The 15,047-nt window shown below is 39.6% G+C and overlaps 1 protein-coding gene across 1 annotated transcript in view; it reads left to right on the top strand.

Moving 5' to 3' along the window:
* The window catches only part of MBP (myelin basic protein), a 117,606-nt gene that overhangs the window by 91,188 nt on the left and 11,371 nt on the right, over positions 1-15,047 (top strand). The window contains exon 4 of the mRNA XM_072852850.1: positions 7,337-7,767. Coding sequence (XP_072708951.1) covers positions 7,337-7,767 — 431 coding nt within the window. The remainder of the gene's footprint in view (positions 1-7,336; positions 7,768-15,047) is intronic.

Below are 15,047 nucleotides of genomic sequence, written 5' to 3'. Positions count from 1 at the left end.
TTCTGGCAGATCACCTCTCTCATATTGGCAACCTTCAGGATAAGCTACTTCACAGGTAGATTTTTCCAGTTCTACTTCCCGAGGAATTGAGAATTTGAGAATTATCTTTTACGTAGCTGAGGGAAGTCCTGAAAATGGTGCATCTCAGGATGGCGACCAGACCTACCCTCTTGTGCGCTGAGGGAACTGAGAAGAAACTGTCAAGTCAGCTTGGAAGGTTTGTTTTTCTCAGTGTCAAAAGAACAGCAGCGCTAGTGTTACAGACACTTTTGGCAGCCAGCAAGTTTTTCATTGACTAGCCCCTTGGAAAGAAGGTTGCTAGTCATTTCAAGAGAGATTTTACTGGGTGTCTTACCTAGTAAAAAAGCTACTTGTGAATTGATGCCAAAGTATGTCAAATGTTTGAGGGGTTTTTTTCAGCAGATCTGGAATACATTTTAGGTTAGTATCAGAAATGAAGTGAGAGGAATTGCACTTATTTTTTCATACGGTAGTAATTAGTGTCTGAAAGAATTGTCATTCTCCTATGCAATTTGAATTTTTTTCCTACGGCATAGTTTTATGCTAAAAAGTACGTATTCCTATTCCACCTGAGGGAATGTAGTGTCTATTTCCTTCAAAATATGAGCATAAATAATACAGACATACTGTCGCTCCTTTCTCCTGCTAAACCTGCAAAGACAGGTATTTCCATAATAGGATGTGAACTGGCACTTTCCTTCTCTCCATCAAAACCTTTTTGTGTTTTCATGCGAGTTCTGCTGCAAGGCCAAGCTGTGCTTCCCTGACGGCCGTTCTTCAGCGGGAGCGGGCCAGGGAGGGCTTGGAGAGATGAGATCTTTCATGAGTCTGAAAGCACCTGTGCCAAGACTTAGGTATTAGTGAAGGTCTAGCAATTAATAGATCCTGTTTGACTTATTGGTTTTCATTCTGGCAGTAGCTCTCAGAGGGCATAATGCTGCATGCCGAGAACAGCTAAGAACTGGTATTCCACAAGGCATCAGGGGTTCAGGGAAAGCAGCATTTGTCCGGCTCTTCTTGTAGAATTTTAAGTGGAAGTTCCATTCATTGAGCCACAGCAATGCAGTCTAAATGTCAGCTCTAAAAATGTGTTGTGCCTTTACTAACAGCAGGACAATCCTTTTCAGCAGGCTTAGCCAGTGATCTTTCTTTATTGATCCAAGATGTAGTACAGAACTAAACTTGGTCTTTTTTCAACTTAGTTCAGTAGAAGTAAATACAACTCTGTAGTAACAGGTATTTATGAGTCTATACTGGGCCAGGTGGGGTTTTCCACTTTTTACTGTATTTTTAGTACTAAGGTTTATTGTAAGGAAAATTGTGCCACAACAGACCCCTTATTCAGTGCTTCATCAGATCAGTGTAGAATCGTACTTGACTCATCAATGGAATGGAAGCACCTTTGCAACCTTTCATTCTTGTCTGGTAAGAGCCTCATATGCTCTACAATGTCTAATGTATGCAGTGAGGGAGGAAAGTCAAAGGAGTGCATGTTATGCTTAGCAGATGGCTTCTCATTTTTGTGGAGGTTTCGTCTACAGCTTGATTAGCCCGTAAGGAAAGCTGAGCTTCTTGTGCAGAAAAGTATTCTTTCTTCAGTTACTCTGAAGCTATAGAGAAAATTTGCCTTTGGGTGGAATTTTTTCCCTAAAAGTGATAAGCTTTGGCAAGGGGAGAGGGAGGAGAGAGAGCTGTAATGGAAGCGGTCTCTTGGCTAACTGCAGTAGGAGTGTTAAACTCATGCGAATCCGTATTGAGAGACACACTGGCATTTCTCTCTGCATTCATTCTGCTAGCAAATGGGAAAAAAGTCTGTGTAAAGGCTGAATGCACCAGCAAATTGGTTGTAGTTGTGTTCAGAGCTATGACCAATTGTTTGTTTCACAGTTATGCTGCATGCCATCTATTCCAAACAGAAATATTTCTTCAAAAAACAGAAATATTGGTTCAAAATTGATTTCCAACAGTTTGACAAGCATCAGACTAACCCTGTAATTAGATCTCTGAAGTGAAATGCCTGATGGCATATTGCCTTCTAACCATATTACTGAAGTTAGGCTGAGCGCCATTTTTTGTCTGCAGTGTCTTAGCATAATGAGGATAAATCACAAATGCAGTTCAGATTTAACAATGCAAATATAATTCTTTCCTCCCTCTCCGCAAATACTTATCTAGTGAAGCCTAATGGCTGTAGACGCTCTGTTCTGCTGTGAGCTGCGCTGCAGTACAAGTCCAAACCAGGACCTGGAATGTACCTCTCACTGGTGCTTAAGGGAGAGAGTGGAACCGCAGCAAGCATTTTGATCAGATAACTCCTGTATTTTCTGAAGCCACTCGGCAAATGACCAGGAGACTCGTAGCCTTGTTCGCTGAACCTTTCTCTGCACCAGTTTACTGGTTTGCACCCATTTTCTCATCCCCTTTTCTCCTTTTAGTCTGATTGATGGGTACTGCCACTGCGTGCTAAGCCGTGCAGTGCTCCTCGGTGCTATCTCCAACGGTAGAGCTCTGGCTGGAAGCAAGGACTGGCCTTGGTGTTTCTGACAGATGACCTGCACCGGTCTGCAGGATGAACAGTTTTTGCTGCACTTGCCTTTGATCCTTGATACAGCTGAGCACCAAATAGTTGGATCCTTTCTCCAAGGAAATTAAGTGTTAAATTGGCCTGATTTTTATTTGATCCTGGCTTTAGTAGTAGGTCCCAGTGTGTAATTACTGCTGCATGTTCCGACTCCTCATTTACATGCACACCCAAAGCTCCATTGCCCCATCTACTCAAGAACGTTAGAGTTTGAAGCGAGGTGTGGGATAGTGCATGAAAAATGGAAGTGTGTGATTTCATGGCAGTATCCAAAGCCAGAGTTGAATTAGGGCTCCCAATATGCTATACTTCCTGCAAAACAATTCCTTAAGGTCCTTTTTGTAGAGAACTTAACTGCATAAAAAGGAAAGGCAAAATGCTGGGAAACAGTTATCTTAACGCAGAGTTGGAACCCAGACATCCTCAAGTGCAGCTCATGTGTAGTGATGATGGATGTGCTTTTTCTGTCTTTTTTTATTCTTTCAAATGCCCTGATATTACCACGAGTGTTACTAAAAGCCATGTGTTCCGGAATAGTGGGTTTCAGTCTCTTAAATAGTGCAAGGCAAACTATTACTAATACATTGCATATATGCCTTACTACTACAGCTTACTGATGGTCTTGAAAATCTTAGGTGTTACAAAGCTGAGTAATTTTTAGGTGTAACCTTTTGTTGTTCAAGTGACTAAAAACAGGTAAGGCAGTGCAAAATTTCAGAGGTTTTACTTCATATTTTAGTACCAGGATTTCAATAAACGTATTGACATATAGTTGACTCAGAATTGAGAACTTTACTGCATTATATTTAACTAGCCAGTTATTGTCTTATAGAAGAAATAGGACCAAAAAAGTAGAAAAGGGCAAATACATGTTATATTTCATATACTGAAGAGCACTGCTTTATAAATATACATTACTTCAGCTAAAATGAAAAATTGATTCAAAAGGTCCCTAAAGTTAAGTGAGAGAACTTTCATCTTCATACCCTGAGAAAAGAAGGCCAAGAAAAAATAAACTGGTAATCAGTCACAGCAACCTGTAGTTACTATAAAATATATGAAATATTTGGTGTTATAAATTTGATTAATGTACTTTCTGGTGTTTGTAACGAGTAAATAATACTTGATTCTTAAGATTTCATACAAATATTTAAGCTGCTGTCATGCATTATTACAGTCAATATTTGCAATATGCCGTGACTGTTGTACTAAGCCTCTCTTGAGAAGCCAAAGTAGAGGAATATGGAATATGCTTCAGCTTTTATCAGCTTCATTTTCCTCATTTATTTTACAGCATTTGTAGAGGGAGCAGCAATAAGAATGTGAGAGGAATTACAAGTATCTGCAAGAAAGCAAGACTGGAAAGGGGTGGGAGGAGATGAAAAACTTGTAATTTATTTATTTAACTTAACACATTAAAATTCGTAGTTTAACAACCTCTTTCTAGGTTGTCTTCTGTATGGAAGAAGGTGACAGACTTCTGTATACACAAGGAGGGTCCATCATAGAGCAGCTCTACCAAGTGACCCATGAGAAGGATATTTGTATCCAAGGACTCTCCATCAGAGATTGTACTCTGTATAAAACAGGTTTCCATGGTCTTGACAGTAGCTGTTGTTTGAACCACGGGGCTGAGAGGTCCCAGCTAATTAAAGGTTTACGTAAAAGTGTTATTTTGATTCTCAAGAAATGGGATAAACTATGAATGGCAAATTGAGCCTTAAGGCACAGTGGGTTTGAAAACAATTATATGTGGCCCAACTCCTGTTAAACGGGGAGTTGGATTTAATATTGTTTCATTGAAAGCACCTTTGGAATTTCTATTTTGTATCGTTAACAGACTGTTTGGAATTTTTGGTCCATCTATATTCATTTGTTTTGGGAGTCACTGTGTATACAGGAAACACATGGCTTGGTTCACTCTGACCAACATGCACAGGGAAAATTGTGCCAGCAGCTCAAGAGCTGCATAGAGCGAGGAGAAGTGGAAAGGTGGCATTGCCTTCAGGAGTGGTCCTCAGCTGCGCCTGGAGTGCCAAATTCCTGCTCGGCGTCTGGCGTCCTCCTGCTGCTTTTGGGCTAGAGCGAGGATGTGCTTTTCTCACGCTCTCACTTGCGCAGCTTTCAATGACTTTATTCACTTAAATGTAAACAGGCGACACTTTAATAGCCTTCTGGTAATGCCTATGGCAATGCACTCTGCTGTACTTACTCTTTAACCCATTTTACAAGGGTTGTTTTTTTTTTTTTTAAAAATGTAATCCCTGAAGACCTCTTCCTCTCTGGACAGCTTTCTCTTGTACAAGTGATATGGTATAGGAAGGGTACTCTATAAAGAGAGCTTCATCTTGCAGGGAGAAATGCACAGCATTTAGAATGGATTTTAATAGAAGAAGTGTAAATATTTGTTTCTAAATGAACAAATAAGCATCTGTTTACTTGCTCCATTAATTCTGGATATCCTTAAGACATTATTAAAGTGATCTGTCTCTCCAAATGCACTTGAAGACTTTGATTGATTAGCTCAAATATTAACAAGATCTCTCTGCTATATATTTTAAGAAGACAAGCATGCAGAAAATCCAGAGGAAAACTTAAATGTGTGCTTTCATTACTGAAATAAAGCATACAGAAAGATTCATACTTTATATCTCACTGCATATGCACTGGGAGAAGCTACTTTTGTGGCACAAATACCCTTCTTTGTTGCTTACCAATACCCGTATTCAGTGACACAAAGAACAACTGTTGTAAAAAATATTAGTATGCAGATGCTCTGGTGTTTTGTTAATGCATTTAATTAAATACAATAGCTCTTTTGTTTGTTTTTCTTTTTCTGTCCTTGAATGGATTTGTATTATGGTATAGAATCTAGGCTTAGATTTGCTATTTAAAAAGTTTTGCAGTTTTAGAATGTGTCATATATCCATGTTAGTTACTTTATCTTTTGTTCAATTAAGAAAATCATTTGGAGGCTTTAATAGTTTCTAATAAGTTTGAAAGTATCTTTTCAGGAAAACCAAAATCCCAAAGTTGCCAGCAAGTATTTTCCTTTTCCCCACTGATGAGGTCTTCAGTGACCATTAGCATTGGTTAAATAATTGTATTCCTGAGAAATACTTCCAGATGTTTTAACCAAAGAAAATTTTCTTGAAGTTCTCCAACATTTTCTAGGTGGTTTCCACAGAATAAAAAAAAAAGTTGCACAGCAAAACTGCATGTTATGTTTTTATATGAAAAATGTAGCAGACAGGTTATAACCTAAGTACCGGTATATATTTGCAGAAGCCATCATTGCTGTCTCGTGTTGTTATCCATAAAATTATTTCAGAATTATTCTCAGCCTGAGAAAAGGTTTCTTTAGTGCCCTGGGGGTGGGCGAAATCATATGAAGTGACTGTGTCAAGTCTAAAATTGCTCTGGTGACTCAGCAAAGTACTTGAGCCCAGAGTACTTTGAAAACGTAACAGTATTTGCCAGATCCTATCCCTCCCATGGCACCAAGGAGCAAATCAAATGGGTATTTAATGAGGTAATTAGAAGACCCTAAAGGTAACATATGACTAACTGTAACTTATTTCTGAAGTTTTGAGCCCCGTTAACGCCAAAAAACGTTTCTGACATGGAGTGAGTGTGCGGGAATTGCCTGCTCTGAAGGTTGCTTCTCAAGCAGTGACCTACTAATATTCTTTCCGTGTTTCTTGGGGGCAAGACACCTTCCTCAGTGGATGCAGTTTCCTTTAGAACAGTAGGAATAATGGTACAGACTATAAAAACCCTCCATAATCTTTTTGTCACTGATAGAAGGAGCTAGTACAGGTTAATGGTTAAGTGTGCTGCAACTGATTCTTTTCAGATATTTTACTGTGTGCATCAGAACACAACTATGGAGAAGGCAGCAGACATTTCACTTACACCACGGAGGTCTGTCTCAGTGCCTTTCTAAAAGCTCATCAGTTTCTGATAATTGTTTTTGTCACTTCTCACAAGCACTAAAAGCAAATCGGACAGTTTTGCTCTAGGCCTTCAGTGTCAGAGCTAGGACATCGTACGCCGAGTGCCAGGATCATATATGGAGGAAAACTGTCATGGGAGGCCAAGCAGAAATTGCAGTTTAGTGTTCTCTGCTTTTTAGAAGTGAGGACAATTTAAATAGTGAAGAAACCTCCCCTCATTACACTTGTTTGATTGGTATTGAAGTTACAGTGAGGGATTCCAAATGGGGACAAAACGTTCACGTACAAAAGCGGTGACATCGTGGAGAGGGAACGTGCACTTGAGAAGGCACAGTCCTGCAATGTTGCTTTAATTTCCACCTCCCCACCCCCATTTTGGAGAAAAGAAACATTTTAGAGTTGCAGTCCCCAAGGGAAAGTACGGGAATTCTGATTGTTCAGACGTTGTAACTGAAAGCCTCCTCATCAGTAAGCCTTCCATGTAAATAAAGTTAGTTTCAGTTGTGCTTCAAACAACCTATTGATCTATTTACAAATACATTTAATTCAAAAAAACCACCTAGAACTACTGCAGATTTTGTGTGAGAACATCATCCCAGTTTCGGTTCCAAGATAGCTTAATGTTCTTAAAGGCTGTAGAGAACATAGTTTCATTACAACTGCACATATTACGGGTTTTGTATGAAATGAGCATCTCAAGGCAAGGGAAAGAAAGCAGCATTGTTCCAGGGCTGTTTTTCACAGGCCTGTATTCATATCTCATCCTTGTTGTTTGCAGGAGAGGCAGATGTGAACCAGAACAATGGGACCTCCACGAAGAGCCCAGCGGTGACAGACTCCAAAGGCACAGCAGACCCGAAGAATGCCTGGCCCGAGGCCAACCCAGCTGACACGACTGGTCGCCCCCACTTGATCCGCCTCTTTTCCCGAGATGCCCCAGGAAGAGAAGACAACACCTTCAAAGATCGGCCCTCAGAGTCAGACGAGCTACAGACCATCCAAGAGGACAGTGCAGCAGCTTCAGAGAATTCGGATTTGATGGCTTCACAAAAACGCTCCTCTTTCCGGCACGGATCAAAAATGGCATCGGCGAGCACTACAGACCATGCTAGACATGGATCTCCAAGGCACAGAGACTCGGGTCTACTTGACTCGCTGGGCAGATTCTTTGGAGGTGAAAGACACGTTCCCCGGCGGGGCTCGGGCAAGGTGAGCTCTGAGGAATAGAGAACTGCACAGCTACAGCAAAATAAAGTACAATTAAAAAGGAAGGGTGGGACTAAAGGAAGGTGTAACTGCTATAATGCAAGAGTTGACTTAGCCAGCAAGACCGTACTTGCAGATATGTAATTTAATGCTTGGCTTTAAACTGGAAACAACGAAAAAAAAAAAAAGGCATAGATCTGGGAAACAAGAGGAGCTATTCTGGGTAGTAACAAGGAGTATTAGAAATCCAGGTGGCTCTAGAAACTTTACTGAGAGAAATGTTTATTAACATTTAATGTGGTGCATTGTATGCATTTGTATGCTGTGCCATTTAGAGAAACTTCAGTCTGCTTTTGTGTGTTGTTCTTAAATATTTGCAAAACAGAGCTGGATGACAGCACTAAATGCAAGACAATCTCTAGTTTGGCACTAACTGAAGGCCAGACTTGGAAATAGATGTTAGAAAAAGAAAAAGAACTGGCCAAATTCTCAGCCTGCTTGCGCAAGAGCATGTTTTAAGGTCAGTTGATAGCATTGCTGAGGAGATGGCTTGACAGATATCCTGAATCCCAGGTGTACAAAATAGTCCAGCTGCTTTATTCTGGCAAGAAGTGAAGATTTATATTCCAAGCATTTTGTATTAGAAATTGTGTAACAAACCATTTCTTCATTATGATGAACGGATATTACTTGAATTCTTCCCTTTTCCAGGATTAACCCACCTCCTCTGATAAGTTATGCAGATGGCATGTCAGTTCACTGTTCTTGGAGTGGCAAAGTTTAAGATATTTTCACTGTACCCTTGGCTACGTAAATGATAAGGGGAGTCTTGTGTTTGTGTGTTCACACACTACATAAGCATTTGAATGGAACTACTGTAGGGCTGTAAAACCTTTGTTTTAGGTGAATATATTGTTTGATGTAGTTACTCAAGTTGTGTGTTGCAAAAAGCAATGCTCATAGCTGCTGGCTGGGCCCAAATTTTTCAATAACCTTTGACAACCTTTGGTGTCTGTTCCACATTTCTAACCTGTGATGCTTGCCGGGATGGGTTAGCAGGTGCAGCTTTCCCAAACTGGCTATCTCATGGTGTTGCACTGGGCCATGATAAGTAGTACCCTGTGGTTTAAAAGTGATTTGTGATCACACGACAGCTACAGGCTGTCAGTGTACTTCACAGCTCCGCACTTGGAAGCACAATGTATAATAGCCCTTCCCTGAAGAGCTGCTGTGAAGTTTAGAGCACTGGATGAAAAATACTCTGGAAACTTAAAACCAGAAGCTTCTCACACTTGGTAGCCAGTACTAAGCAAGCTGTGTATTTTGCTCTTTTTGTTTCTCACATTTATGAACTGGGGACTATAGTGCTTATGACAAAGATTTAGCAATTATGCAGTCGTTTCTGTAGGTATGTAATGTTCATACACACAACAAGCAGTTGCTGTGACAATGAAGAAAACCACTTTTCTTGCTGTTACTGCAAATATCAGAGACTGTTCCCAGCACTGCTATTTTCTGGAACCTGGTTGACTAGCTCAACTCTTGCTGTTTTATTCATATACTGTGTTACTCAATAAAAAATAACATCTTGAAATGCTCTTTGTACACCAAGGAAATATTACCAAAAACTTAGATTCTGCATACAGAATATACAGAGGTATGTACGTTCTTGCTCTAGCAATAAAACAAACCAACCAACTCACTTTTTGGTAGTGATGACTGAAAAATAGCTGCAGGTTGTACAGGTTCTGTATTTCATCCTTCGGCGTGAACACAATTGCTATGATTCTCTACAGCTCTCTACGTAATTATGTATGAGAGGACAGGATATCATCTGTCTTATCTCTGTTGCTGTTCAGTAAACTGCTATTTTGAGGCACTTAAATGTCTGCAAAACAGTACAGAATTATGGACAATTCTAACATTTGTTACCTAACAGAAGTAAGTTTGGGGGGTTTTTTTGTTGTTGGTTTTTTGGTTTTGGTTGTTGGTTTTTTGTTTTTTTTTAAGAACAACTACATATAATGTTACAGAGTCCTGACTTGCAGATCTCAGCTGGAAGCACAGAAAAGTTTTATTATATCTTGGCAAAAGTCAGTCACATTAGGACTTCCAGTGCCAAAGCATCTCTAGCACTATTTCATACAATGATAATATTGATGCATGAAACTACGTCCTAGGAAGCTCTAACGTAGGAGGGTTTCGGTGCGGAAAATACTGAGCAAGTGCCACAGACAGTTGTTTCAAAGGCTTAATAAATAATAGTTGAATCAATGCTTCTTGGTTTCTTGTATCAAGGAAGGCTTGTGGTGTCATTTATTTATACGTGTGTATACAGAGGAAATCTAGATGGCTAGTAGTCTTATTTGTACTGAAAACCTAAATAGTTGTCACTTGCTGAATTTTGTAGAGTGTCAAGAGTACTGATAGATGCTGAAGGTGTTCATGGAAGAGTTGAAATATGAATGAAGTCCCTTGGCATTTTCCCAGACTCCAAGTAAACAGGTCTTTGGTAAAGAAGATACCATGAAAAGCACCCTAAAGGATGAATTTCAAAGGCTGGAAATCTAAAAGTTCCTGGGGCTGCACTGTTTATTTGCTTGCACGTGTTTCTGATTAATTTTTGAAGCATTTCAAAGCAATTCTGCAGCTGCCTTTCTTGCAATCTTCCTTTTTCAGCCAGCCCGTGCCCCAGTGGGAGCATGTCTCTCAACTACCCACACCAGCAAGCACTGGAATGCAAAGGCAACACTTGCTCTTTGTACAGATTTAGGCCTGACATTCAAGGAAAACACATTATAAATTCTTTGTGGAGGCATTTTCATCTTGCAGCCATAGCTGAAAAGTACATTAATGAATAATAGTCACTATTGTGTACAGAAAGGTGGGGTAGGAACAAAGCGGGGACTGTTTTGTGGCCTCCTTTTCTCCCGTGGAGCAGGTTCTCCCTTACCCTGGAATTCTGAAGTTAAATTAAGAGTGCGTGGGAGTCCCATGGGAGTAAATAAAAATAGAACTACTGGAATGTACAGAAATACTCCTTTTCCTCTAAGGGGCAGCAAATGCATTTGCCATTGTTCCCCCTGCCCCATCAAGATTTTAGATAGTGGAAACTCAAGGAAAAACAGCTTGAATTTTGTACTTCTAAGAATTTTTTTTAAGGTAGAATATTCTAAAGAAAACTATTGTTGTGCACAGCCTAAATTGTATTGTATTAAAGGAGATTTTCAAAGGGTGACAGAAAGAAACTGCGGTGCAGACATTTTAAAAAGCATGCAAGGCAGGAGTGTAACTATAAATTATTTCCTTTCTAATCTTTATAAATATTTATCTAAACATTTGTAAAGCATATAAGCAAGATTGTTAAAATGATCAAATCTTTCTTGTGCCTCCTAGATAGCAGCCTGTATTCAACTTCAGTATGTACTTAGTGCTGTTTTGTTTCTTTTATGCTTTTATGCAGTTGTTTACGCTTTTGTAATTGTTTTGCTTTATGATTTCTCCCCCCCCCCCCCCAAAGTTTGGATTGTGAAATAAGAACTTTTCTGTCCTGGTTTAACATTATGTGTTAATGTACTAAACTTTAAACTACATTTGTGACAACACATGCAACAGACCAGAATATTGTGAATGACAGTAAATAATAGGCTGAGGCCAGAGGTAGTGAAAGATTAAATCAATTTTTCTGTTGCATTTTGCTTCAGTTTTGTATGCAATCTTGTAACGTTCTCCTGTTGCCTGTATGAAGCCTCGCTCCTGCATTTGTTTCCCAATATATATGTGTTGGGTGCAAGGAGTATGGAAGGGGGACACGGGGCTTCCCTTTCCTACAGACAGATACAAGGGATGAGGAGTATTGGGCTGAAGTTCTTAAGTTTTGAGCAGCATGGGGGGTTTAGGATCAGCATTTCTGAAACAGCAGTTCCAAACCCACGCCAGAGTTAAGCCGTCACTGTAAAGGGGATCTACAAAAAGGGTTGCGATAAACATGCACAGGCAAAAAGTTTAGGAACCATGGTTTTAAATGATGACCTTTGTCAGAATATCCAGGCATCTTTTTTCTTTTTTGCACTTGAACTCTTCACATTTCTTGTGTGAGCTTTAATATATACTACAGCACCGTGAAGACTCTGAAAAGTAGTTAAATCAATGCCAGTCTGACTAGTATATGATGTGATTTCGGTAAATACTTACTGTGATTTTTATTTCCAAGTCTTAGTTTTCAGGGAGTAGTATTGCTTGTGATACACTGTTTTGTGAAACCTGCTGTGCAAACAGTAAAAAAATTTTTTAATATAGTTTATGGTGATTGTAACAATAATTTTGTTTTAATCTTTTGCTTTATATGTGCTTTATGTATTCATTAAACTGTTTACATCACAAAACCGGTGTACTAATGATTTAATTTGTTTTAAATACTTTAATCCATTAACAGAAGTTGCAGCAAACTACTTCATAGTACGCAACGGGGTTTCAGATCATTAGAGGAGGCTGTATGTCTTTCTACAAAATTCAGTTAAAACAGTGTATTGGAGAGAAATTAATAAAGCTTTAAATAACTGAAGCTTCTAAATCCAGTGTTCTCGCTTCATGATAATGGGAACTGAATCTGGTCTCTCTTTTTCATAGCAGGTAGTAATGAATGATGAATGACCTAAAAATGAATTTGTCTATCAGAACTGCCAGTTTGATTAAAGCTCCTTTCGCTTGTACGGCAGGCCTCGGAGCCCTTTAGATTTCTCTGTTTTGAAAAATAGTAACCTGTACAAAACAAGCAAGCATCAACAGGTGAGTACTGCACAGCACGTGATAACTGAAAGGCTTAGGAGCCAACATGACGTAGGATTGATACGCAGGATTTAACACATGTATGACCGTCTACAAGTTATACATGCTTAATAATTAACTCATTATTTAATGCACTGCAACTAATTCTCTCTTGCATTTTCAAGGAAATTACTGCTTGAAGCAATTATTACAAACTATAAGAGGAATTTGGAAGTCAGACTAGGTTCAGTGCCATGTCAGGGCTGCTTAGAAGAGCAAGCAGTAACTTTTGGTAAAGTATTAGCGATGCTCTGTGCTCAGCCTAACAGCAGATGCAGGGCAAGGTTTATTCAGAAATGGGACAAAGAAGTTGGGGCTCGCCAATTTGTATGAGAAGTTGAAGGGAAAATCATGACTGGGTGGACAGGAAAAGCCTTTGTGCTTCACCACTTTTACTATCATTTATGTGGGTTTTTTTGCCTCTGCAATTCAGAAATGTATTTGGTAAACATGTTCAGGCTAAAATACTAACTAATCAACGGAAGCATTTTAAAGATTCTGTTTCTAATCAGTCTGCAGCAAAAGATTTCCCCTTTTCATTAAACTTCTAAATGGTATCCTCCAGTTCAGTCTTTGCTAGACTATTTCTAGATTCTTCTACCCACCAGTATGAGATGATGATAGTAATCTGTTTAAGAGAGAGCTGGTAGGGTGCTCTGAAGAAGAGCTCCAAGGATTCTTTCAAGTGCTCGGTGCAGTTACAGGCTTGCTGGTACGCTTTGCCTGGGCCTCGGCGTAATGGCAGCGCAGGGCCACGGCCACCGGAGAGGCAGTGATGGCAGCATTGGGGTCTTTTGGTGGGAACTGGCCTTGGCTGTTCTGCAGCAACTCTTCTGTTTTTCAACTGCACGGTACCACAACCCAGTTGAGAGTAAGGTCTGGATTTAATTTTACTATGCTATACCCGGGCGGGGGGGGGGCGGCGCTTGTTTAAACAAGCAGGAGGGGCAGGCAGCATGAGGATTTTCTCTACCTAACATTAAATTTTTCTCATTGTGTTTACTTCTCTGCAGATGAACCAAATTTATGTATAAGAAATTGCTTTATCTTAGAAAAAACCCCAATATAACAGATTTTATCACATATATTAATTCCTTGCAAATGACAAACTGCATTATCCTTAGCACTTTCCATCCTAGAACGCCCAAATTAATGAATTTGTTCTTCAGCTGTTTTGAGATTGCACAACAGTAAACACTGCCCGATAGAAAATGGAAGCAAAAGTTAACAGTGGTTTTCCTGACCTTGTTTTGTCTCCACCATCACGTACCATTAGCTGCAAGTGCTGGCTTTCATTTTGTGTACTGATGCAAAATATCTCACCTTGTTCCTGAAATGGTCTCCAGTTAGTTAGACATGTTCAATTACTCATTTCACTCTAAAGTTACTTGGTTTCATTTCTGAGCTACGCAAAAAGATCCTCCACTGCCATTTTCAGGTGCTTTCACTGAATATCTTACAAAGCAATTTAAAAAATGTTTGTAAAGCATACTGAATTACTGCTGCAGACCCAAGATGAGCCTTAGCTCTGTTTCACCTTTTGCTTTTACTTTTTAATCTCTCATCTATCATGCAATTAACATGCCCTGGAAACTGTCCAAGCCTCAGGTTTTGGGTGGTCCGTCTCCCTCCCCATTTTATACTGGCTACATTATTGGAAATCACCTCTGAGTGATAGTATTTGTTTCAAAGAAACAAGCTATTAACCATGCCATGTCTAATTATTTCATAATAGTAAACTCTCCTTACTATTTTACTCTCCCCATAAATTATGCTGATGTAGGCAACAGTACTTTTAACAACCGGTACAAGAGTTTAGCTTGTCATTTTCTTCCCTATTAAAGGCAGAAAAGAAAGAAAATTGGGCCAGTTCCTTCAAAGATGAGAACTGACACAATAGTTGGTGGGTGGGTGAGTGGGTGCAACCTGAGAGATGAAATGTGTATTTCGAGAAAGTTAAGATTGTAGTAACATTTTTCTCCTCTTTATTTCTGGTCAGCAGCTGTAAAGCGATAGCGTACACCTGGTATTTGTAGTTTTGTTTTCCAAATAATTATCATCTTGTTTATTGTATGAGCTTCTTGACTATATGAAAATACTGGGCAACAGGCCTTTAAAATTTTTACAAATCTCTGCTTTCTTACTGATAGTCATACCCACAATGTTAGGTTCTTTTGCTGTAGCAGCACCAGCAGATGCATCTCCACCAAACATGCCGGCTATCAGTAGAAATCTATCATTGTGAATACTAATCTATGATGCCTTCCATATCTTGGCCATGTACAGTTAAATGCTTAAGGCTGTGAAGTTTGTTGGTAGCAGGAAAACTGGAAACATACCCTGGAACCTACCCTGTGAATACCTACTAGCCAAAACCCCTTTTTTGCTAGAGTGATCATTCTCAAAAAAAACCCCACCAAACCTCAAAGCCTTGCGCTGGGTTTCTATGGGGGATC

The sequence above is a fragment of the Ciconia boyciana genome, chromosome 2 (genome assembly GCF_034638445.1).
Source record: "Ciconia boyciana chromosome 2, ASM3463844v1, whole genome shotgun sequence".
In the NCBI taxonomy this organism is placed as follows: domain Eukaryota; kingdom Metazoa; phylum Chordata; class Aves; order Ciconiiformes; family Ciconiidae; genus Ciconia; species Ciconia boyciana.
The sequence above is the reverse complement of the archived record's forward strand: the minus strand, read 5'-3'. Positions and strand labels throughout refer to the sequence as shown.